The sequence below is a fragment of the Camelus dromedarius genome, chromosome 13, assembly GCF_036321535.1.
Source record: "Camelus dromedarius isolate mCamDro1 chromosome 13, mCamDro1.pat, whole genome shotgun sequence".
In the NCBI taxonomy this organism is placed as follows: Eukaryota; Metazoa; Chordata; class Mammalia; order Artiodactyla; family Camelidae; genus Camelus; species Camelus dromedarius.
Window position 1 is genome coordinate 63,474,060 of NC_087448.1, and position 26,540 is coordinate 63,500,599.

At 33.5% G+C, this 26,540-nt stretch overlaps 1 protein-coding gene across 7 annotated transcripts in view; it reads right to left on the minus strand.

Moving 5' to 3' along the window:
• Positions 1-26,540, minus strand: part of PDS5B (PDS5 cohesin associated factor B) — a 177,732-nt gene that overhangs the window by 49,810 nt on the left and 101,382 nt on the right. For all 7 annotated transcript variants that reach the window (XR_010383646.1, XR_010383648.1, XR_010383650.1 and 4 more), the window contains 4 exons: positions 24,542-24,647; positions 22,586-22,746; positions 10,904-11,027; positions 7,949-8,107 (listed from right to left, as the gene is read on the minus strand). Coding sequence is in view for 1 of the 7 variants with exons in the window: in XM_031465857.2 (XP_031321717.1) it covers positions 7,949-8,107; positions 10,904-11,027; positions 22,586-22,746; positions 24,542-24,647 (550 nt within the window). In the remaining 6 variants the exon portion in view is untranslated. The remainder of the gene's footprint in view (positions 1-7,948; positions 8,108-10,903; positions 11,028-22,585; positions 22,747-24,541; positions 24,648-26,540) is intronic.

Consider the following 26,540-nt stretch of genomic DNA (forward strand, 5'->3'; position numbering starts at 1 on the left):
TGGGTTTAACATAAGATTAGACAAATGTGAAGGGAGGATTAGTAAACTCAAAGATGGGTGAGAAGATAATAAAACTGAAGCATAAGCAGGCAGAAAAGCACAGGCATACTTTGGAATTATTGCAGATATGGTTCTAAACAACGGCAATAAAGCAAATACTGCAATAAAGCACATCACACATATTTTGGTTTCCCAGTGCATAGAAAAGTTATGTTTACATTATAGTGTAGTCTATTATGTGTGCAATAGCATCATGTCTAAAAAAAAATGAACATAACTTAATACAAAAATATAAAACTAAAAAAAGTACAATAGTAATATTAATAGTAATGACTGTTCGGGTCCTTTGCCCATTTTTAAAAATTGGGTTGTCTTTTTGTTGAGTTGTAATTGTTCTTTATATAGTCTAGATATAAGTCTCTTATCAGATACATGATTTGCAAATATTTTCTCCCATTCTGTAGGCTGACTTTTCAACACTTTAATTGATAATTTTTTTAAAAAAGGAGAGATAACTGGCATATAACATTAGTTTCAGGTGTACAACGGAGATTTGATATTTATATATGTGTGTGTGCATGTACATATATAAACAGTGAAATGATCAGCACAATGTATCTAGTTATTACCCATCACCACACAGTTACAATTATTTCTCCTGTGATGACAACTTGTAAGATCTATTATCTCAACAACTTTCAAATACACACTACAGTTTAATCACTACACTCATGATGCTAAACTTACATTCTTTGACTTACTCATTTTATAACTGGAAGTCTGTATCTTTAGACTCCCTTTATCCATTTCACCCACCCTCCATCCCCCACCTCTGGTAACTACCAATCTGTTCTCTGTATCTGTAAGTTCAGGGTTTTTTCCTTGTTATTGTTATTTGGTGTTTTTTAGATTCCACACAGGAGAGACATCACATGGTATTTATCTTTCTCTGCTTGACTTATTTCACTTAGCATAACATCCTCAAAGTCCATCCACGTTGTTATAAGTGACAACATTTTCATCTTTTTTTATGTATAAAATATACATACTGTATATATACACTGTATATATACACCACTTTTTCTTTATCCATTCATCCACTGATGGACACTTAGATTGCTTCCATGTCTTGATTATTATAAATAATGCTGCAATGAACATGAGGATGCAGATATCTTTTTGAGTTAGTGTTTACATTTGCTTTGGATAAATACCTAGATGTGGAATTACTGGGTCACATATTTTTATTTATAATTTTTTTACCTATTTTTAATTTTTGGAGGATCCTCCATACTGTTTTTTTATGGTGGCTGCATCAATTTACATTCCCACCAGCAGTGCAGAGGGGTTCCTTTTCTCCACATCCTCAGTAACACTTGTTATTTGTCTTATTTATACTAGCCACTGTAATAGGAGTGAGATGCTATCCCACTGCGGTTTTGACTTGCATTTTCCTGTTAATTAGTGATGTTGAGCACTTTTCATATAATTGTCGGACACTTGTTCATCTTCTCTAGAAAAAAATGTCTCTTGAGGTCCTATCCCTCTTTTCTAGTCACAAAAATTATTTTTGCTATTGAGTTGTATATGTTCTTTATATAATTGAGATATTAACTCCCTTATCACATATATGATTTTCAAATATTTTCTCCCATTCAGTAGGTTTCCTTTTCATTTTGTTGATATTGTCCTTTGATACACAAAAGTTTTAAACTTTGATGAAGAGCAATTTATCTAGTTTTTTATTTTGTTGCTTGTACTTTGGATTTCATATCTATGAATAATTGCCAATCCAAGATTATGAAGATTCTCCATGGCTTTTAACTGTTACTTTCGTTCTAAATCATACATACATAATCTACTCTATTATGTTTCATACTTTCTTAATTATTGGAAGAAGGTATGATATCTAGTAGGTTAAGTCCTCCGCATGTTGTGAACGATGACTTCTGCTGCTGCTACTCCTACTCCTACTATGACTACATCATCATCATCTTCTTCTTCTTCAAGATGGTTTTGGCTGTTCTTAGCCTTTACATTTCTACTGAAATTTTACAATCAGTTTGTATCTTTCTCCCTATACCACTCTACCTCAACACACCTCACTGGAATTTTGATAGGGATTGTGTTGAATTGTAAATCTGGACATAATTTTCATTATTATATAATCACCTTCCCATTCCATGGTATTATAATCCTGAGCTTCCCATTTCATTAAGACAGTATACATCTTAGGTAGTCTTAAATTTTTCTGAGTAATGTTTCTTAAATACTTATGTAGAGATCTTGCTTATCTTTCTTAAGTATGTTCATAGGCATTTCATGGTTTTCGAAGCTACTGTAAATTTAATTTTTAATGGTTACTAATTTCTAATTTCTTACTGTTGGCATGTAAATATAAAATTATTTCTTTTTTATATTGACTTTGAATCCTGGGATCTTGTTAAAGAGAGTTTTTAATTCTATTAACTTTCACATTCTTTGCGGTTCTCTCCTTTCACTATTATATCATTTGTTCATAATTACAGCTTTTTTTTCCCCATTCTTAATGCTTTTTATTTATTTTTCTTCCTTATGTAATGTTTCTTCAAGATGATACAAGTGGTAATAATAGTGGACATTTTTATCACATTTCCAATCTCAGGGGGAAAAGATGGACTAACAGTTAACTAATAGAAGACTTGAAAATTTCATCTAAATGTCATATACAGAAGTGTACACAACACAGTTCTGGCATACTTTATGACAAATCTGTCTTTTACTTAGAAAAGTCTACATGTAATGTAAATAGTGATTTGGGTTAATCTGCCGTTCGATGCTTAATTTCAGTTTGTTCTATCAGTTCTGTGTTCATGCTCCTCTTCTTTATTGCCTTATTTTTGATTACATGTTTTTAATCCATTTTCCCCTTTACTGGCTTGTTTGTTTTACACTTCCCTATTCTTTTGGTAGTTGCCCTAGAGAGCAGTGACTTTAACTTACTGAAGGCCAATACTGAAGGCCAGCTATTATGTCTTAAAACTTTCAGAACAGCAGATTCAGTATTCCAAAGAAACTTAAAATACTTTAATTCCCTTTATACCGTGATACTTGTTGTGTTCTTGTTCACACAAGATCACTCCTGTTTTTATCTTATACAATTAATATTTACTTAGATTTAGCAATGTATTTTTCTCTTTCTCTCACTTTTCATTTTTTTATCTATGTGATGATTTGCTTTTTACCCAAAGAATTAAAGTAGAAATTCTTTTAGTTGGGATAACTCCTAATGAATTCTCTGTTTTTGTTTGTCTGAAAATATCTTCATTTTTGCCTTCCCTTCTTAAAGGATATTTTCTCCAGTTTAGAATTCTAAGGCTGGTACATTTCTTCTGCTCAATAATTTGAAGATATTATTCCATTATCTTCTATTTTCTTTTCCCTTCAAAGTCAGGTGACAGCCTCGTCCCTTTGAAGGTTTTCTGTCTATTTGCTGTGCAAACTTTTAATCTTTTTTACTTTGATTGGTTTCTGATTTCACTAGGATATATCTGGGTATCCATTTGGTTGTATTTATCCTACTTGGGGCTGGGAGCTTTTCCTGAATTTATAGCTTTGATGTTGTCCATAAATTCTGGATAATTTTCAGGCATTATCACTTCAAATACTATTTCCGTTTTATATTCTCTTTCCTTTCTTACTGCAACTCTAATTACACACTCTAAACAAACAGTATCTTTTTGCTGTGACCTACCTGTCTGGCACACTTTTGTACACAGGCAAAACTTGTTTCATTAGGCTTCACAGATACTGCACTTTTCACAATTGAAGGTTTGTGGCAGCTCTACATCTAGCAAGTCTATCAGCACCATTTTCCCAACAGCATTTGCTCATTTCCTGTCTGTGTGTCACATTTTCATAGTTCTCGCAATATTTCAAATCTTTTCACTATTGTTATGTTTGTTACAGTGATCTGTGACCAGCAATCTTTGATGATACGATTGTAATTATTTTCAGGCATCACGAACCACACCTGTATACTTAACAATAAAAGTTGTGTGTGTTCTGACGGCTCTAAAGACTACCGATTCGCCGTCTTTCTCCCTCTCCTCAGGCCTCCCTATTTCCTAAGACACAGCAATATTGAAATGCGGCCAATTAATAATACAATGGCCCCTAGGTGTTCAAAAGAAAGGAAGCATTGCACGTCTCTTACTTTAAATCAAAAGCTAGAAATTATTAAGTTTAGTGGCAAACGTATGTCAAAAGCTGAAAGTAGCTGAAAGTCAGACCTCTTGTTGCAAGAAGCCAAGTTGCGAACGCAGAGGAAAAGTTCCTAAAAGAAATTACAAGTGCTACTCCAGTGAACACATGAATGATAAGAAAGTAAAACACCCTTATTGCTGACATGGAGGAAGTTTTAGCAGCCTAGACAGAAGATCAAACCAGCCACAACATTTCCTTCAGCCGAAGCTTAACCCAGAGCAAGGCCCTAACTCTCTTCTATACTGTGAAGGCTGAGAGAGGTGAGGAAGCTACAGAAGAAAACTGTTGAGGCTAGCAGAGGTTGGTTCATGATGTTTAAGGAAAGGAGTTGTCTCCATAACAAAAATGCAAGGTGAAGCAACACGTGCTGATGTAGAAGCTGCAACAAGTTATCCAGAAGATCTAGCTAAGATAATTAATTAAGGTGGGTATGCTAAACCAACAGATTTTTCAACATAGATGAAACAACCCGATAATGGAAGGCCATGCCATGTAGGACTTTCAAAGCCAGAGAGAAGGTCAATGCTTGGCATCAAGCTTCAAAGGACAGGCTGACTCTCTTGTTAGGGGCTAATGCAGCTGGTGACTTTTAACTGAACCCAATGCTCATTTACCATTCTGAAGGTCTGAGGGCCCCTGAGAATTATGCTAAATCTACTCTGCCTGTGCTCTACAAATGGAACAACAAAGCCTGGATGACAGCACAACTGTTTACAACACAGTTTACTGAGTATTTTAAGCATACTGTTGAGAACTCCTTCTCAGAAAAGAATATTGCTATAGAATTATCACTGCTCTTTGACAATGCACCTGGTAACCCAAGAACTCTGATGGAGATGTACAATGAGATTAACGTTTTCATGTGTGCTAACACAACATCCATTCTGCAGCCATAGATAAAGGAGTAATTCTGACTTTCAAGTAAAGAAATACATTTTGTAAGGCTAAAGCTGCCATAGACAGTGATTCTTCCGATGGATCTCGGCAAACTAAATTAAAAACCTTCTGGAAAGAATTCATCATTCTAGATGTCATTAAGAACACTCATGATTCATGGGAAGAAGTCAAAACATCAACATTAACAAGAAGGTGGCCAAGATGGTGGAGTAAAAAGACCCTGAACTCACTTCCTCCCAACAGCACACCAAAATTACAATTATTTAGAGAGCAACTATCTATCACAACAACCTGAAACAAGCAGAAAAGACTTTCCACATCTTAAGATATAAAGAAGGAACCACAACAAGAGGGGTGGGGATCCAGTATAGTCGAGACCCACACCCCTCAGTAGTTGACCCATAAACAGAGGATAATCACAATTGCAGAGGTTCCCCCCACCAGAAGCAAGGTGTCCAGGCCCCACATAGGGCTCCTCAACCCAAGTGGTTCTGCACTCAAAAGATGAACCCCCAAAACATCTGGCTGTGAAGGCCAGTGGGGTTTGTGTACAGGAGGGCTGGAGGGCTGTAGAAAACAGAAACTCCACTTTAAAAGAAAAAAAAAAAGACTACACACAGAATCTCACATACTCTGAATCTCAATATAGAGGCAGTAATTTGAAAATATCTGAGTCAGACATACTTGCTGATCTTGGAAAGCCTCCTGGAGTGACAGAAGTCAACTAGGAGTCTCCCTGGGGACACAGAAAATGGCAGCAGCCACTTAGGGGAGTTTATTCTACCACACAGACACTGGTGCTGGCAAGCACCATTTTGGAGTCCTCCCTCTAGCCTGTGAGTGCCAGAGGCTTACCCATACACTAACAGGTTGGCACCAGCAATGGGATGCCCAGGCTGTTCAGCCAGCTCTGCAGGGACCCAGCCTACTCAACAGTGGCACGAGGCAGGGCCTTGCAGCCAACTGCACCAAGGGCCAGCTCTGCCTACCAGCATGTCCACAGTGGCCAGCCTCACCATAACAGAAGGGCACACAGAGCCACATGGGGGCACCCTTACAGTATATAGCTCTGGTGACCAGAGGGGTGTGTGCTGCTGGGCCCCATAAGATGTCTCCCACATAAGGCCACTTCTCCAAGATCAGGAAATGTAACCAACCTACCGAATACATAGAAATAAACAGAGAATGAGGCAAAGTGAGGTGAGAGAGGAATATGTTCCAAATGAATAAACAAGACAAAACCCCAGAAGAACTAAGCAAAGTGTAAGCAAGCAATCTGCCTGATTAAGAGTTGAAAGTACAAAGATGCTCAATAAACCTGAGAGAAGAAAGGATGAATACAGTGAGAAATTTAACAAAGAATTAGAAAATATAAAGTAGACCCAAGGAAGGGGAAAAAAATATATATGTGTGTGTGTATATATCCAAATCACTATGTTGTACACCGGAAATTAAGACAACATTGTGTATCAACTATACCTCAATTAAAAAAAAAAAAAAAAGACCCAAACAGAACTAAAGAATACAATAACAAAAAATACACACTAGAAGAAATCAACAGTAGACTAGATGATAGAGAATGATCGGCAACTGTAAGACAGAGTAATGGAAATCACTGAACAGTAAAAAGAAAAAAGAATTTTTAAGAATGAGGTTAGTTTAAGAGACCTGTGAGAAGACAAAGAGAAGAAAGATCTAAAAATGTACAAAGCTCTGTCTTAACTATTATTTCTACAAACTATTTTTCCATAGCAATTTTTTTTTTAAAGTTTTAAAAGCATTAAAATGGAGGATGGGAGTAGGTAATAACTCAGTGGTAGAGTATGTGCTTAGCATGCACAAGGTCCTGAGTTCAATCCCCAGCACCTCTGTTTAAAAAAAAATTAAAATGTATTAATAGGATGGAAGAATAACCATGGATATGAAACATGTGTTAACATACCTACACACTTCAAAAACTGTATTTTAAGAGAAGAAACTAAATTTCATATTTTTTAGTTTTAATAAACCTTGTACAGTGCTGAGCACACAACAGATACAAAATTGATGGTTATGTATGTGTCTGCATATGTGTGTATATCTAAATATACACAGACACATGCAGAGAATTCCACATGACTGTAAGAGGCCGATTCTTCCACACCCAAACACACCTTGCCCCCAATACTCATAAATTGGAGAGAGAAAATAATTATTTCTTTCCCAATGTTTTCTCCCAGGCCTCTTTTAATTCTCTATTGTATGTAGGGAATGGAACAACTAACTGTCATGACACCCAAACTGTGAACTAGCTTGTTAGTCTTCACATTTTTAAAAATAGACATCATTACAAAAATCAAACCCATATAAAGTTGAAATGGACTGAATTGGGTGATATTCTGTATTTACCAAGGAATGTATTTCAATGTATTGTTTTACTTATAATGGAGATACAGTATGTTACAAAGACAGGAAAACCTAAAATAAGTCAGCCAAATTGAAGTATTATTTACATCACTTCACTTATCTCTTTGCTGCATAAAATGTTAGAAGAAAGCATTATGAAGAACACACATCTGAAAAATATACAGGGGGGAGGGTATAGCTCAAGTGGTAGAGTGCACACTTAGTATGCATGAGGTCCTGGATTCAATCCCCAGTACCTTCATTTAAAAACCAAAAAAAAAGATAATAAATAAATCTAACTACCTCCCCCCTCAATCAATCAATCAATCAATCAATAAAATAAATAAAATAAAATAAAATAAAATAAAATAAAATAAAATAAAATAAAATAAAATAAAATAAAATAAAATATATACATTACCCGATCATTCATGAGGAGATCTTTCACAATGAAAGTAGCTACCAAAGACTTCAAAGGAGCAGCAAACTGATCTGGTGCGAGGAGAGCAATGTGACCGATAGTGACCAGCGGTGTTATGAGATGTTCCAGGTTGCTTGGATCTAGGCTCTTATGCAGAGGCTGAAAATAAGAAAAGGAAAATATATTCAACTCCATAAACATGCAAATAAACTGCTCACATATTTCATCTTCAAATGCAAAAAACTACAAAAGTTCCAATATATGGTACAAGTAGTAGCTCAAGCTTACATTTAAACTTTTACAGCTTATTTATGTCTAGAAGGCATCATGTTTAAATGTTTTCAATTTTGCCATATTTTAGAAGTAGGTAAAGAAACATTTCGGCATGAAGAACCATATTATGTATCATATATTTTATGACTACATATATAAATATGTTAGAGGCTGCTAGGGCTCACCAATATCCACTTCTGTTCTACTTCCTGGGCATAATAAGGATGCCTACACTTGTAGTCAGTTGAGGATATGTAAGTTCTGGTTAACAAAATGAAAATGGAAGTGAGGTATATATGCCATGCCTGCACTGAGGCAGATAGATATGAGCAGTTTATCTTCTCCACATCCTCTCTTCACTCACTGGCTAGTTTAATACCAAGGATCCAGTGGGACTCAAAGAGAAGCCACCAGTCAAGAAGGGTCTGTATGCTGAAGCAACTAGTTAGAATGCAATCGAAACACCCAGCTGAACTTTTCTCAGGAGTAAGAAATAAGCTTTTATTATGTATAGTGACATGCATTTTTGTGGATTTTTACAGCATCAAATATTAAGTATCACAGCTAATAAAATTATTTTTATTATTGTGACAGGAAACCCAACTATAAATACTCACTTTGCCATGACAAAAGAATGAGGCTCCTCATATACTCATATAAATTGATATCTAAAATATATCATTAAATATTTAAAACAGGAAAATCAGAACACTGACTATAGTATGCCACTATTGGCATAAGGGGAGGGAGAAAGGGGACAAAATGTATGTGTATGTGTTTTTATTACTTGTATACGAATAAAATGTCTCCATAAAAGTACGTTACAAACTGATAACATTGGTTGCCTCTGAGAAAAGAAACTTGCTAGCTGGGGATACAGAAATGAGGTGAAGGAGAAAACTTTTTACCATTTTACTATTTACTATTGAATATTTGTTTTGTTAACTTTTCATTTTGAAGCAAGTGACCATATTATCTATTAAAAATTTTAATGAACATTTTAATGAAAAATTGATGCTCTATCCTTCCACATTGAACACCAAGAATTTTAAGCTTGAAAAACAACACAAAACTATTCTCTCCCAACATACTGGGGCAATATGAGAGGTTTTGTTTAGTCGTAAGTATATTTAAATGAGTTTACTTCTTGCTCTTCTTGATGACTTCCCTCAAAACCTCCACTGCACACCTAAATAACAGCTTGTTGTTCGTATTATTAACAAAAATCTGACAGTGTACTTTTTTCAATTCGTTTATTATAATGTATGACAATTTTCCACAGTAAGCTAATAAAGTCAATTCTGAAAAAGCAAAATTAATGGCCAGACCCTGGATTAACAGTAATCTCATAAAGGCCAGATATCTCTATGAAACCTTTTCTCAGAAAGCCCTCAAACTTGTATATTACAGTAGAAGGATTACGGATTAGATTCTTATAAAGATGAAATAACAGATACCAAAATGAAAATAAAAGTACCCTAAAAGTTAAAGTTATTATTGGCATTATCCTCCTCGTCATCAACACTGGAAGGAACAAAAAGGAAACTATTCAAGAAAAACAAAAAAGCTTTCTAGAAATCAACATGAATTCTTTGAAGTTATTCTTTTATATTAAAAAAAGGCTACAGAAAATACCTCTAATCTCAAAACACACAAAATATAAAATAAATTATTATTTGCTATCTACCACCAAGGTGCTGTTTAATAAAGAAGACTAATTTTTTGCCTCTTTCAAGTCTTCAATACATGAAAATGTGACAAAATTAGCATAAATGTTTCTAAAATAGAGATAACAAGTCTAAGTATTTATGGTGGGCAGCTTCAGCATAATTTCTAAACTGTCTTGGCTTAATTCAAGGCTCCTAAACTAAAATTCTAAGTTACGATTTTATAGATTTTCTGCTTAGCCTCATTTGCAGTAAGAATGCTAAAGACAGCCCCTGATTATAATAGATTATAATGAAATTGCAACTGTTTAGAAAGGATAATGGTAATTCAAAGTATAGAAGAAGAATATGAAATACATATTGAAAAGAAGGTCAGCAGATATTTGGTTCTGTCCAATATATCCATAAAACATCTGATGCACACCAAAATCTCCCTGATATTTGGTCTTGTCCAAAACCATTCGGTATGGACCACATATGCTCATGGATGTTTTGGACAGGACCAAATTACAAGGACCTTTTGGTCTCGACCAAATGTTCTGCAAGGGAAAAGCCATGTTTTAATCTGACATAAAATTAGGTAACCATTAAAATGCACTTATCTACCTTATATTAAAATTAGTATTGATTTACAAAACCTCACACTTCAGTAGTATCTCATAAACAGAAATTTAATTTTCTAACCTATAAACTGACAGAATAACATCTATTACCTACTATCTGTAACTCTGATTTTATATGTAAATAATAAATGAAAAATAGTTTTCTAATGATAAATGTATAAGGTAATGTCAAAAATACTACATAATCACTTGATTTCTGAATTTCAGTTAGCATTAAACATCTTAATAATCAGGTATTTTCAGATTTTAACCACTCATCAATACTGATTATACTGATTCAAATTCTAAAAATATATTATAAAGTGATGCACCTCCAAATACGAACACCCTATAAAATCATTCATATTTGTTCATTAAGTATAAAATGAAACAAAAATTTTTTTTCTCTTTACCTCAAATATCTGTGCAAACTGGGTCTCTTTACTAGAAAATATCGCGTGGATACAATGAATAGCATATTTGGCTTGACGGGGGGGTCCTTTTTTAGATTTGTGATGTAAAACAGGAAGCAAAGCTCTGAAAAAAAAAAAGAAAGAAAGAAAGAAAACAATAAACCAGAAAAGTCAACATGACTTCCACTAGATACTTCAATGTTTATATTTTTTAAGTAATGTTTTGTAAGAACAAAAAAAGACTCATTTTCAATATCTATGATTTTGCTTTATAAATGTTCATATTAAAGCACAATACAAATGTAAGTATTTATTCCTTTTTACTTAATACTTACAAGTAAAAACATGGATGGTGACCCGTTTCTTCTTTCTAACATCATTTCCATTAGCCTTTTCTATTTTATTCTCACTGTTGTCACTCAAGCTAAGCTTCTGTCACCTTACACGTAAGACCACTGTAATGGAACCTAAATTGTTCCTATTTTCTCAAGTCTCTTCCTCTTCTAAGTCATCGTTCACTTTATGCCAAAACAACTTACATGAGAATAAAATGAGAGTTCAGGGAGGCCAAGGCAGCTGTAACTTCTAGGGCAAAGTACCAAAGAGAAGAGAGCTATGAAAAGAGAAAGAGAACCTGAGTTCTGGAGATCTGAAGAGGGATAGCTCCAAGTGTTTGGCTGAATAATGATCAGTGTCATGCAGGAGCAAAAACTACCCAAGACCAGGAAAAGAACGTTGGAAAACAGCAGGCCAAAAAATTCCTTAATGTGCACAGGGCTGGTAGTAATTTATGTTTCCACCAGCCACAGTAGAAAGACCGTCTAATATGCAATCAGGAGAAAATTAATCAATAGAAACAGCCCCAGAAATGGTACCGGGGACAGAATTAGCAAAGACATTAAAACAGCTGTTATAAATATACTCCATATGCTCATGAAGGTAAAAAGGAAACATAATGAGGACAGAAATGACATATGTCTTATATATATATATAAAATAATACATATATATCATATATATTAAAGACCCACAGGGAACTACTAAATATGAGAAACACAATACCTCAAATGAAAAATACACACATAGAATTAAAAGTAGATTATATATTACAGAAAAAAAGGTAAGTGAACTTGAAGAGAGCAATAGAAAGTATGCAAAATAAAAGGGGGGAGAAAAGACAGGAAAAAAATAAGAACAGAGCATCAGTGACCTCTAAGACAATACGAAGTAGTCAAAAGTACATTCAATTGGAGTCCCAGAAACCAAGGAGGTGAAGAGGAGAGAACGTTTCAAAAAAAATTGAAGACATAATAGCCAAAAAATTTCCAAATCTGTCTGAAATAAAGCCACAGTCCCAAGAATCTCAAAAAACCTCATGCAAAAGAAATAGAAATTAATCCATTCCAAGCCATATCATTATTAATTTGGTAAAAAGAGTGATAAAAAGAAAAATCTCAAGAACAGTCAGAAAGACACATTACGTATAGAACAAAGAATGAAAGAGCATTTCATCACAAACTATGCGGTCCAGAAAATAATGGGGTGACATCTTTGAGGTACTAAACGAAAAAACTCTCAATGTAGAATTCTATTCCGAGCAAAAATACCTTTCAGGAATGAGGGTAAAACAGGGAAGGATATAGCTCAGTGGTAGAGCACATGCTTATTAGCATGCACGAGGTCGTGGTTTGATCCCCAGAACTGCCATTAAATAAAAAATAATAATAATAAATAAGTAAATAAACTTAATTACCTCCCCCCAAACAAGAATGAAGGTAAAATAAAAACGTTTTCAGATAAAGAAAAGCTAAGATAATTAATTATAAGCAGAACTATACTCTTAAGAAACATTAAAGTTATTCATGAAGAAAAATGGTACCAGATGAAAATATGGATAGATATCCAAAACATGAAGAGTGGCAGAAACGGTAAATATTTGTGTACAAGTGAAAGAAATCTGTCATTGTTTACTGAGATATATTAAATTGCTTAAAGCAAAAATATCAACAACATATTGTAGACTTTATAACATATATAGAAACAAAATATATGGCAACAAAAGCCTGAAGGGGGAAGGCATGAAAGTATGCTGCTGCAAGATTTTTACAATATACATTAAGTTGTATAATTATATTTGAAGTAGATAAGCCAATAGTGAGTTAATAAAACAAAACCATTAAAAATACTCAATTAATCCCAAAGACAGCAGGAATAGAAAGGGGAGCACAGAAAAGATGAAATGAAAACAAACATCAAGATGGTAGCTTTAAACCCAACTATATCAATAATTACATTAGTCTAAATATTCCAACTGAAAGAGGGTGTGCAAACTGGATTAAAACAACCAAAACCAAAATAAATCAACAAAAACAAAACGGAGACCAAACTACAAGATATTTACAAGAAATTCATTTTTAAAATAGAAAGACGGGAAGAAACGAAGAAAGAAAAGGAAAAAAGACAGAGAGGAGGAGAGGGGAGGAGAGGGGAAGGAGAGATGCCTTGAAAACACTAATATAAATGAAAGTAGAAGTGGTAACACTACTTTCAAAGACTGCAGAACAAAGAAGATGACCAGGCACAAAGAAAAACGTTTCATTAACAACACTGTTGACAAGGCTGTAGGGAATCAGGTACACTGATACATTGCTAGAGGGTATGTGAAATGGCACAACCACTATGAAGGGAAGTGTAGCAATACCTAGCAGAATTATACATGCATTTATTCTATGATATATCCACAAAATATTCTGCTAGTTCATGTAAAGAGAAAAAAAAGCAAGTTGGAGAAAAGTATGTATAGTGTACTTTATCATTTATCTATCAAAGGGGGCATATGAACACATATATGCACTTAAACACATCTAGACATATATACGCATGGAAGGACTTCTATTCTAGTTTATAGGTAAGAAGGAACAGGGTAGAGAGTTGAGGAATAGAGGCTAGACTTCTTAGACTATATCTTGCTGTTTCAGACTTGTCTTTAAAACCAGAAAATATTTCATATAATTAAGAAATATAATTTTTTAAAAGTAACCTTAAAAATAAAACAAATGAACAGAAGTGTGGATCTATCTGTTGGCATAAGTAAATTTAAAACACAGGAATTTGACTGTAAATTCCTAATGTGATACACCCAACATACAAAAGAGAACTACCTAAACAAGTAAACAGATGTTTTTAGGAAACACATTGGTGGTGCTACTACTATTCTGAGACCCTTAAGTATTTATTATGGGATAATTCAAATAATTTATGATGTAATATCATAGTTTTATCATCCTGTGTTATCCCAGCATAGGGAAAAAGAGATACAAATATAAAACTGAAGAGGCTCAATAAAAACCTGGTAGTCCTGAATTTGAACCGAAATAATCAATACAAACAAACAGTGCATTTTATCTTCCCAAAAACTTATTTTAGCCGTGTCCACTGAACTGTCCTACAAAAGAGACCCACACATTAGCAATTAGTACCTACAAAATTCACATTCTGATTTCTTAATACTACTCCCATTAAAAGGCGCCAAGGCTGCCTGAAGAAATGGCTGGTTCCGGGTCCGTGGCAGGACATGCAGAAGATGGGCCTGCTACATTTTCTCATACTAGATTGTGAAGACATTACAAAGATTAGTGCAATTATTCAAAAGGATTCAGAGGTCAACCTGAACAGCCTCCTGGGCATAGATGGGACAATGTGAGCATCAGAGTGATCACTGCAGTTGACTGAAACACAAATACAAGTAAATCCCTGAGTTTACAACGATATCTTTAAGAGACAACAACAGCTAACTGGACACAAGTGGAGGATGCTAGTAAACTCCTCATTCTTTATTTTGAACACTGTTCAATAACACAAAATAATCAAGCACTTATCCTGCCTTTCCTAAATAAGTGTAACACTGGGGAACCAAAGAATAGATGAGACATTCCTCTTTATAAAAGTATTCAGCTAACAAGTGATGAAGGAATGACAGAATATCACCACTGATTACTAAGTATGATCAGTTGCTAACATCATAAAAAAAGAAATAACCAAATATTATGTGCCTCTTGACAGAAAAGCATACCACTATCTACACAAAGTGGTCCTGGAGCAAAAAATAGTTGAACCAGAATCTAAGCAGGCCTCTGGATTCAACTATCACTTTACAGAAAGTACCGGAAAACCATTAAAGCACGCCAAAGGCGTACAATTAGCAAAAATCCGTCTATGTGAAACTCTGCAAGAGAAGCAACCTGGTTTCTTTATCAGACACAAAGAAAGAAGAGAACTGAAGGGGAAGCCTACAAGTGACAAGGGACTTCAGAGACTTATCAACCAAAGCAATGTAGAAACCTTACTTGGATTCCGATTCAAAAAAACCAAACTTAAAAAAAAAATTACTAGGTGGGGGGAAGGGGGATTGGTCAGTGGCACAAGGTCCTTCCTGGGTTCAATCCTCAGGACCTCCATTAAAAAAAATTAAAATTAAAAAAACTATGCTTTCACCTAAAAACTTACATTTTTGAGAAAATTAATTGCATATTATTAGCATTAAGCAATTATTATTAACTGTGTTTGTGATAAAAGTATTGTGATTTTTTAAAGAGTTCTTACCTTTTAGAGATACTTAGATATATAGATGAAATATACAGTCTGGGATTTGTTCTCAAATATTAAGGGAATGAGGGAGTGTGTAGCATTATAAATTAAACAAAGAGGCAGTAAGTTACTCATATATAAGCTTGAATAACATGGGAGTTTGTTCTAATATTCTATCTACTTCTATATATGTTTGAAATTTTCAATAAAAGATGTAAAAAACAATTTGAGTCTCACCAAAATGCTATGTTTTTAGTCTATGATTTGTGGCTTCTTTGTGAAATAAAAAGACACTATTTTCTGGTTGCTTCAGTAACTAAACTCCTCAGATAAGACCTATCTTCTCAGGAATCACTTTACAATACAAACACTCATAATCTCATTTCTTAGTAATCAAGTGAAAAATTACAGGTCAGACACAAGTAAGAATCAACTATGGCTAAGACTTTTTAAGATAGTATGAGAAATTTTAACCTCATCCAATGCGTTGGATACTCATTTAAACAGAAAACAGAAATTAACCAAAACAATAAAGAAGAGAAAAATTACAAGAATTCTGAAGTCCTTGGCAGTCTGAGAAGTTAGTGAAATGTAAATGAAGCAACTACCTTCTGACTGCTTTTTATAATAAAGTTTCTATTAAAAGAAATCCTTTAATCATCTCATTAAATTGATTTTCTTCTTTCAAGATATCTTCCCCTGATGAAAATCATAACCACGCAGAATGCAAAGTTGAAAAATACATAGAAAACACTAGAGAAAAAACTCAAAATTCCACTACCCTGAAAAAATTACTGTTAACATTTTGAGGAACATACGTCTGAAATTTCCCTATACATATATTACATAAATGAGAATACAAGATATTATTTGGCAACATTTTTCACCAATGTTGCAGAGAACCTCCTACGTCAAGTACTGCCAACTACTATCCTTTTCAATGGTCACACAAGCTTTTCAGTGGACAGTTACATCACAACCAATCTAACCAATCTCCTACCGATGAGCATTTAGATGGTCTATTTTTTTTTTCTCTACTACAAAACCATGAACACCCCTGTTATTTATCTACTGTTTCTGAGCTTTAAACCTATCCTGTAATCTGCTCTGAGATCACATTTCCCAGACTCTCTCAAGAGCTGGCAGGTTCTTCCAACAAGAGGCACTACAGTTCTTTAGGCCTTCTGTGCAGCAGCTGCACTGCCCTTCCGCAACAGCCAGCCACCCCTACTCTGACAGGTGGGCGATGGTGACAGGGCTCTCCCACCCACCGGGCAGTCCTTAACACCACCACTTCTCCCCAGTTGTTCCACCAGCCCTAAGGGTGGTAGCTGCTTCCCACTAATTCATAATCTCTGGGTTATCAAAGCAACTTTTTGTTCTTTTCATATTTAAAATATCTGTATTATTTATTTATGTTTAAAGTACCTGATGTGGTTTCTGTTTCTCTGACCGGACCCTGAAGCATACAATCATTATGTAGACATCTTTTCTAATTATCTCTGGGGCAAATTTCTAAAAGTGAAACTGCAGTATAAAAGATCACACACATTTTAAGTTGGTATGCATTACTGTATTACCAACCGAGAAAAGCTGCATCAATTTATACTCCAACCAAGAGAGCATCATTGGCATGCTAACTAAGTGTTAGAGCACAGGGGTATTTTCATTTCTTATTTTGGTTTTTTGTGTCCCCTCTCTTTTCTTCTTGGTGAGCCTGGCCAGAAGCACATGGATATTTTTATCTATACTCTCCTCCACTACTCTTAGTAGGTATAAATCATACCTCATGTGACAAAGGATTTCCTGTTTATAAACTTCCTGTTCATTCCCACGCTAGTATTCTGCTGTGAGACATGTTTGTGATTCCTTTGTTAAGAATCTTTATACATTACAAATACTAACCTTTTCTAAAGTCATACACATTAAAAATAGCTTCCCAGATATCAGTTGTGTTTCTTTCAGTATTTCATAATTTTTGCTTTTATCTAAATAGTATTCTCCCTCATGAAAATATAAGGGCAGAGACTTAAGCTGTCCTGCTCATTTCAACATCCTCAATACCTTATATACAGTGAAGGCTCTATAAATATTTGTTCAAAAAAAGAATTTTTAGAACTCGAATTGCTCAATAATTCATTTATGACTTGGCATTAATGTCCCTTCTCCTACCAACAAGAAAAAAGAAGCTGAAGAAATGTACCGATTACCAATTCTTCTATTAATTTGTTTTATATATATTTAAAATCTTAGATAAAAATTTTGTAAAATGAAATCTTATATAAATAAATAATTTTTAGTTCATCTGGAATATATGTAAAATCAAGTATGCAGTCTCCATTAATTTTTCTTTTTTTATTTTCTACACTGAGGTGGTGTTAGTTATTTATTTTATTTTAATGGAGATACTGGGGATTGAATCCAGAACCTCATCACACATGCTGAGTATGTGCTCCCCACCACTGAGCTATTCCCTCCCCCCTAATTATCCTTTTAAAACAGCTTGTCAGTTATTTATTTGGATAATTTAAGTTTTCCTAATTTCCTCATTAAATATTATACTCTTCCACAATGTTATAGAGTTGTATTGGGTTATAAATTTCTTGTATACTTTACTTGTAAATCTTCTGATTCTTACATACTTATTTTGGCTATCTTTTTTTTTTTTTAGTAATTTTTCAGTTGATTGTCTTGGGTTTTTCCAAGAAATATGATGTTTGTTTCCTCCAATACCTGCACCTCTTATTTCATTGTCTGACGTAATTATATTGGCTAATGATTCCAACATTCCAAAACAATGCTAAATCACATCAGAGATAGTGTATTTTCTCATTTTGTTCTTGATTTTACTGGGAACGCTTCTAGTGTTTTACAACATGATAGTACCTACTGGCATGAGAGGTGTGAAGGCATTTTTATCCTATTTTATTAGGTTTAATTATAAATACCCTGATTTTCTTTTTTATCAGAGGCCTTTCCAGAAACTGTCAAAATGATCTATTGTGTCTTTTTCCTTTTACTCACTTATATAATGAATTATAACACAAATATTAGGCTTACTAATAGTAACTCTCTTTGTATTCCTGGAATTAACCACATTTGGCCATAGTATATTCTTGTTTTAATGTAGTAAACTCTATATGATAATATTTTATGTACAATTTTTGCACCAATATTAGTAAGATGTGTCTTAGTTTTCCTTTGGAGGGATATCGTTTATCAGGTTTTAGCATTCTTGCCAGTTACCTTGGCTTTGTAAGAAATAATCTACATGCTTTCTTCCCGCCATGCTGTGAACAACTGAAAATAAGAATTCCTGGTTTTTTGTAGATCTGAAATATCTCCTTTAACATAACTTTTATTGGCACTTATTACATTATTAATAGTAGTAAAGGGTAATTTTTCCAAATTCTTTTATAAGTATGGCCTATTAGGTTTTTTCCCTTCTCTTGTCTTGAGCCAATTTTATTTACCTACATCACCCTTAAAAAAAAAAAAATCCAGGTTTTCAAATATCTAAAACAGAGATACAGCCACATCTAAAGCTTAAATACTGAGAGTAGAATGGTATGAAAAGACAAATCAGAGATATGCAAACAAGAAGAAAACAAAAGTTGGATTTGGAGGCACAAGCAAAACTGAATGCAAAGGGGGAAAGCATACAACTTGGCAGACAGAGTGACCTCACAATAAAAAGGCGTAATACATTTCCTAAATCCTTGAATCCTAAAGAACAGTCTTCATTTGCCCTTACTTAAGCACAACTTGACTAGTTAGCTAACGCGTTACATTCTTTTTATCCATCAAAACTCTCTAGCTGTTGAATCATTAACTTCAGAAATCTTAAGTGGTTGAAAAGAAATAAGCTGGTCTCATGACTTTTCCATTGTACATGATCCACTTTTTTTCTTGATATTTGGGGCACCACTTCTGTAATCTCTGAAAATTCAGTAAATTCCATCAGGATATTATCCTAAAACATGAGCCTTCTTGATCTCTAGGTTATGTTTTCATTCATTCTAAACAAGTTTACTATTATTTTTAAGAAATATTTTCCATTTCCCATTATTCTGTTCTATTCTGCACAGAAACCAATTATGGCTTTTCAATATCTGCAATTCCCTTTACTTGCCTCCATTTCTTTGCCCACTATTTCTACATTCTATGCAGTTTCCTCAAGCTCAAATTCTACCTTCCTGATTACATCTTCTTTATTGTTCACTCTGCTCCTTGCTGTTTATAATTACATTCTATAATACAAATTCGTTCTTGCTCTTCTTTATCCTTAGTTCTGCCATTTCCCTTTTTATGTTATCTTATTTTTGTTCTTTTTTTCCATGTCATTTGCTATTTAACTTTCTTGGCAGTTTAGAACAACAGTCAAAATCTTCTTTTGTCCTACAAAAGTTCAATTCTTCCGAAGTGTTAATCAGCTATCTTTTTAATGTAAAAATATCTGCATAGGTTTCATGTTTGTTAATTTATTTGCATTCTTGTTAACTCATCTTTGAATTAGAGAAATTATCTCTGGCTCTGCCATTCAAACAAAAACGCAGATAGTGTCTCCCTGATGACTGAACAAGGAACACTTGTCTTAAAAAATTAACATCAAAGCTCCCAACTCAAAACTACACCTGCTTAATCAGCTGGATAAGTAGCATGCAGGAGGGAGTTGGGACTAAAGGTAGTGAGCGCTTTATTTCTGTGTAATTTCTCTCCAAGTGTGCTTGAACTCTTCCACTGAGACCCAGCTCCACTTGGACAATGGCCATATCCTATGCTATAAAGGGACTCTAAATTTTGGCACATCTGCCTACTCTGGGGTAAGCCAGACTTCTGAGAGACTTGCTGAGTCAGAATGAAACCCATAATTCACAATCATTTCAGTTTAGTGGGTCAGCACTTTATTTTTTTCTGTTCCTGTAAAGTTGGTAATAAGACATTTGCTTTATAATTCTACTCTAAACCTTACCTCACCTCTAAGCTTTGCTCCTCCTGTTAAGAAAAAGAGGTCAGCACAGAGAAAAATGGTATGACCAAAGTCTTTCCTTTAGTTCTATTCTAGCTGGTTTTCCTTATTTCTCTCAAAGCCTGCCCATACCTCAATCTCCTCCCTCTATATTAGCAAATGACAGAACACTTACTAAACATTACCATATATACCAGATTCAGGGATATGTGTATCAGTTGTGAATGTTCTCACATTCAATTCAATCTAAATGGCTTATCTAGCACCAGTTCTGTTCAGTCTTAAGTCACTTCTACTTAGATACATTTTTCTTTTGGTTCTTTTAAATGTTATGTGAATTCAAAGGAAGATAATTTAATAAACATTCATTTAACTCTATCATTTTTCCTCAACATCAAATCACCCAATTTAATAATTTAAAACATAAAATCTGCACACATATTTTATCTCCTGGAAGACATATACTGTGAGTTATTCATTGGGAACAGTGCACACACACAGCAGGTATTCATTATCAGTTGAGTTAATTCTCCTCATGAGAGACATCTGAAATATACTCAGCATATAAATCAAATAATTTTAGGTACTTCAGTTCCATATTAAAGCAGCATATGTTTTAAAATGCCCTTGTGTGTTCTAAAATTTCGACCTTGCTCTTATAGTTCTCCTACAAATATATCAAACAATGTTTCTTTAAAAGGTACAAGGAAAGTCAATCTACAATGAAAATAAAAACTTCCACTGAATAAATCAAAATAAAACTTGTTCGAAGCTCTAATCAAGAAAGGAACTGTGTCCTAATGGATATGGCACTACAGGCACTGCAGACAAACAAGCCTGTATTCAAATCTTCACTCTGTTTCTTGCGAGTTATATGACCTAGAACCATTCAGCTCAAGTAAACATTAGATTCCTCATTTGGAAGATTAGGGTAATTCCCACACTTCACCGAATTGTTACAAGGTTTAAATGAGATAACATAATAAGTGCATATTCTGTAAATGGTATAGAGTTATATACAGCTTTACATATACATATACCTCCAAACTCTGATCTCTGACGTGGATAGGAGAGTCATAGCTCCATTCCAAAGGGAAATTCATGCCCTAGACTCCCTTAAAAATTAATAAGTTAGTTCTAAACAGTAAAGTTTCTTACCCTTGCCAAAGAGCATAACTGTTAACAAAATGTTGGTATGTTTCAATTATCATTTAAGTAATGTTTTCGTCCCATGTATCAAGTTTCTAGAATTAAGTTCACATAAACAGGAAGGAATAACAAAAAGTGTACCTGAGCTTCTAAAAACTAGCTCTGTCCACAGTCTCTTTCTGAGGAAAAGCACCATAGGTAACTTTTCAACATAAAGACGCGTGGTACCCTAACCACTAACCAGACCAACGAGGCAGAGGTAAAACCGATCACCAGTGACTATGGCAATGCCAGGACCAACTATCAGATATGCTCTCCAGGAACGTGGAGGAAAGATGTACATAGTGAAGCAAGCAGGGATCCATAAACAATAAAGATTTATTATTATAGAATTTTGAACAATAACTAACCACTATTAGAGATCTCCAGGTCAACAGCACAATTTCCAATTCTTGGAAATACCAGGACAAAGACATGCGCACACACACAAACACACTGCTGTCAGGATGCTTATTCTGTGCTTCCCTGCTTCCCTGCATCAAATAAAGTACTATTTCTGAAAATTTTCAATCCAATATGCATAATCACAGAAAGAAGTAAAGAGTGCTATGGACAATCCTTTGGAATTTCCCAATGGACCTTAAATTCACATGAATTGTTTATTCTATGCCATAATATGCCAAGGAACTGTTTTATTGTAAAACCATTTTCATTAAAATCTTTAAGCAAACTAATACTTCAAAAAGAAATGTCATGTTCACTCCACTAAATTTCTGATCTTCTATAATTTTTCATTAATCTAAAATACCAATCAATGCTTCTTGTGGGAAATAAGAATCTAAACTGAACAGTACAGATTTAAGATAACCTAGACATTATTTCATCAAAACTTAAACGATTCAAACTACACATAAATCAAGAAACAGTAAGTTACTTTTCTATCTTCCAGAGTATCTATCAGAATAAACTCAACTCACGATCTGATGTGTGGGAAATCCTCTTCAATTTTGCTTCCTGTGTTTTTGAAAATCTGGAGTGCAGCTTCTGCTACTTTTTCGTCATCCATTTTCAGACAAGCCAAGAGAGACTCAAATGTTTCAGCAGAATGAAAAGAGATGGGATGTGTAAATGAGAGTACCTAAAAAATCAGTCATTAAAAAATTGATCTGTAAATCCTTTTCACCTTTATAATATAAATCTATAATATTACATATTAGAAATACAAATCAAAATACAAAAATAATTATGCTAAAAAATAAGAGCACTATAAATAAAATTTAAAACTTACTCAAATATATAACAGAAATGTTCTTGTGTAGGAAAACTGCATAATTTAAAGAAACTCTTCAAAATTAAATTACACATTATTATAATTCTATTCAGAATAATTTGGATTTGGTTAATGTTGAGGGGGGGACTGGAGGGAAATGAGGGTAGGAGACAAGTAAAATAAGAAGATAGAATTTAACAAAATAACTCTTTTTCTAAATAAAGGTCATTAAAAGAGATTACCTAACAACATTTTTTGAAGAAAATAATCTAGGGAAGGAACAGGGTAAAACACCAAATAGCAAAAAGATATTATAAGGTTACAATAATCAAATCAACATGGTACTAACATTACAAGAAACATAAAAAAGAAAAACGAAAGCAATAAATAGACCCTAGCATATATAAGAATTTAATATCATACAGAGTGTAACAAATTATAAAGAAGCCAACAAAAAAACTGAGAATGGATGGGATTTTTAGTAAATAGTTTTGGTAAAAGTGGGTAGCTACTTGGAAAAAATCAAATTAGACTCACCCTCACAATACACATTTTTAAAATAAATTTTACAGGGGTATGTTTCAGACTTAAAAGTCAACTTTGTCAAGACAGGTACCTTACACAGAATTATACAGAATACGATTTCTCGGTAAAGGAATTTGACAAATATTATCTCTCCAAGAACTATGAAATGGTCATTCTCTTTGACCCAATAATGCCCTTCTAGTATTACAAAAAAAAAAAAAAAAAAAAAAAGACAATTGATCGTAGATATATTTATTTTTAGCAGTGATTATAAGAATAAAATTAGAAAAATCTAAATATCCAACAAGAGGAAAATAGGAACAATATGATACCCCAAAATTGAACTAATCACTATTCCAAAAAATGATTATTATTATTTTTACTATGAGCCAGACATTGCGCTAAGACATTAAGTTCATGATTTAATTTAGTCCTTGTGCAATAAGTACTATTATTATCTGCATTACAGATGAGTTAGCAGAGGCAATCAACTTGCCCCAAAGCACACATCTAGTAAATGACAGCCAAAAATCAGGTCTGTTTTCTGACACTGAAAAATACTGTCTTAAAAAAAAACACTGAGAAAAATGCTTATAATTTATTATAGGAAAATAGTCAAGATACAAAATGGTACATTCAGTCTAATCTCAACTATATAAATATGTACATTTTTATAAAGATTAAAAGCAAACAAAAGAAATGTTTATGTATGATGCCTTATAAATATTTTGTTCTTTATGATTTTATATTTTCTAAATTAGTAACAATTAACTGATATTTTTGCAATCAGTAAAAGGTGGTAGTATATTTTAGCTACATAACACATAAAATGGACATTAAAAAAATTTGGCTCCTTCTGTGGTAGAGCTAGCACTTTCTTTGCTCACTAACGGAACCTTCAAAAATTCTTAACATAATTAATACTAGGCTATGGTACACAATTTAAACCTGAAAGTATTTAGCTTACATGTTAGAATAAATATGCAATTTCAAAATTACCTAAAAGCAATTAAGAAAATTTTACTTTAGGTTCTATAAACTTAAGAAACAAATCCTCAGGATAAAAAATATGAACTATATATATATATGTTTAACACTTGTCTAATGGGGAAGTTAATTTGACCTAAAGCATATTTACCTTAAGCAGTTCAAGACCTGCCCTGATGGCTTGATCAGTTGGAACACCTTCATCTTCATCATCTGCTGTTCCATCTATTGATTTGTTCACTTGCTTTATAAGAGCACTGAAGTGTGACAAAAAAATTTTTTTTTCATTTTTTAAGTGTCTTTTATCAGCAATGTTTAAGAAAAATAATCCTGAATATTTTCTATATAGACTACATCTAAAGCATATACAAATTTGATAAAGCTGTTTCCCAACCATTATGGCCAAACAAAAAGCTGTAATAAATATTTCGAGATGCTTCTTTTTTGAAAAAGAATTTTCCTTTGTCCATTCACATCAGGTCAAAATGTTATTTGATTTGCTGGTTATTAATGCTATATTTTATTCCTGTATTTTTCACAGAAGGCCTATGTCCAAATATGTGAATGATAATAGACGTTTTCTAGCTACCTAAAATTCATTATTGCTCCAGTAACTAGAACCATGAATACTGAAACAAAGAAAAAACAGCAACAATAAGCACTTTCAAGCCATTAACCAAAATTACCATGGGTCAGGCACTGTTATAAGAGCCAGAAAAGCCTGTTCCTGAAAGGTGTAAAAGCACCAGGCAACAGACAGATAATATATCCTCACTAGAACATTAGAAAAGATGAAAAAGGAAACACAATGTTTTGAAACTTTCTTCTTAAAACAAGCTTATGTGATTTTTAAAATAAACATTTATAATGCACTGTCAATTATCTAAAGTAATCTTCACCCTGATAGGTATTTTTTTAACAAAAAAACAAGTAACAAACACCAGGTTAGAGACATATTATATACCAAAATACAAGAAAATTCAATTATTCAATGTTCCTCAAAATGTTTAATGGATCTATGTTCCTACAAAAATACTATGTACTCAAATTTAAGGTCAAGCTCAGAGTCGAATGTATCTTGTACTCCCTTGCAGGGTCCTCTTAAATTTATCATTCCCTTAACAGTTAATATCTTGAAGGATGCTTTCTTTCCTTTTCCATCTATTTTCCCTGATTAACTGATTCTCATAGTTCAAACTATCCCAAATAAAAATCTTCAGCCTGAATCCTCTTCCCATAATTTCAGCAGCCCCAAGATTTTTTAGTGTACTGCAGGAATGAAAAATAACATATATCCAAAATTAAACTCATTATTTTCTTTTATGAATAAGAGCATGAACCTCTCAGTCTAGTGAGAGAAGGCCAAAGGCCAAAAGTAAGTAAACAAATACATAAAAAAGATAATCAAGAACAATTAGGACTTGAAAGAAGGCCAAGACAAGAAGTGAGGTTTGTTAGCCAGAGTAGTCAGGAAAGGCATTTCTGAAGAGGTACAACTGAGCAAATAACCAAAGAACAAGAGATAAATATAAAAAAATCTGTTAAAAAGCATCAACCTGGAAAACCAAAGACCTTCAATTGAAAAACTATTACAAAATACTAAGAGTTCAATGAGGTGACACCAACAAAATACTAAAAATCAACAGTGCTTTTCTGTATCAGCCAAAGCCAACTAAAAAAAATACAGGGGACGAGGGGAATCTATTTACAAGTCGTCAAAAAATATAAAATAATTAGGAATAGAATCTGCATATAAATTCTAAAATTATATAAAGGGAGTACAGAGATTCGAAAAAAATCAAGACAAGTATTTGTGTAAGACGGAAACACGGTATTATACAAATAGCATTTTTCACTAAATCTGTAAGTATCTCAGAGGAACACAACTTGGTGTGGGACAAGATTCAAAAGATGCATTCTATAACTCAGCTGGAAAAATTAATTAATGTTTGGGACAGCCAGTAAGTTTTAGGGGAGCTAGGATGAAATAACTTTCTCAATGAGATAAAAATGTATCATAAAACCCTCAAAAGAGAAAGGAACAAAAGCAAAAATCCAGTAGAGCCCAAATATTAAAAAAATTTATGCTATAACAAGGGAATATCCTAAATCAAATGGGAAGGAATCAATTTTTCAATAAATGGAGTTGA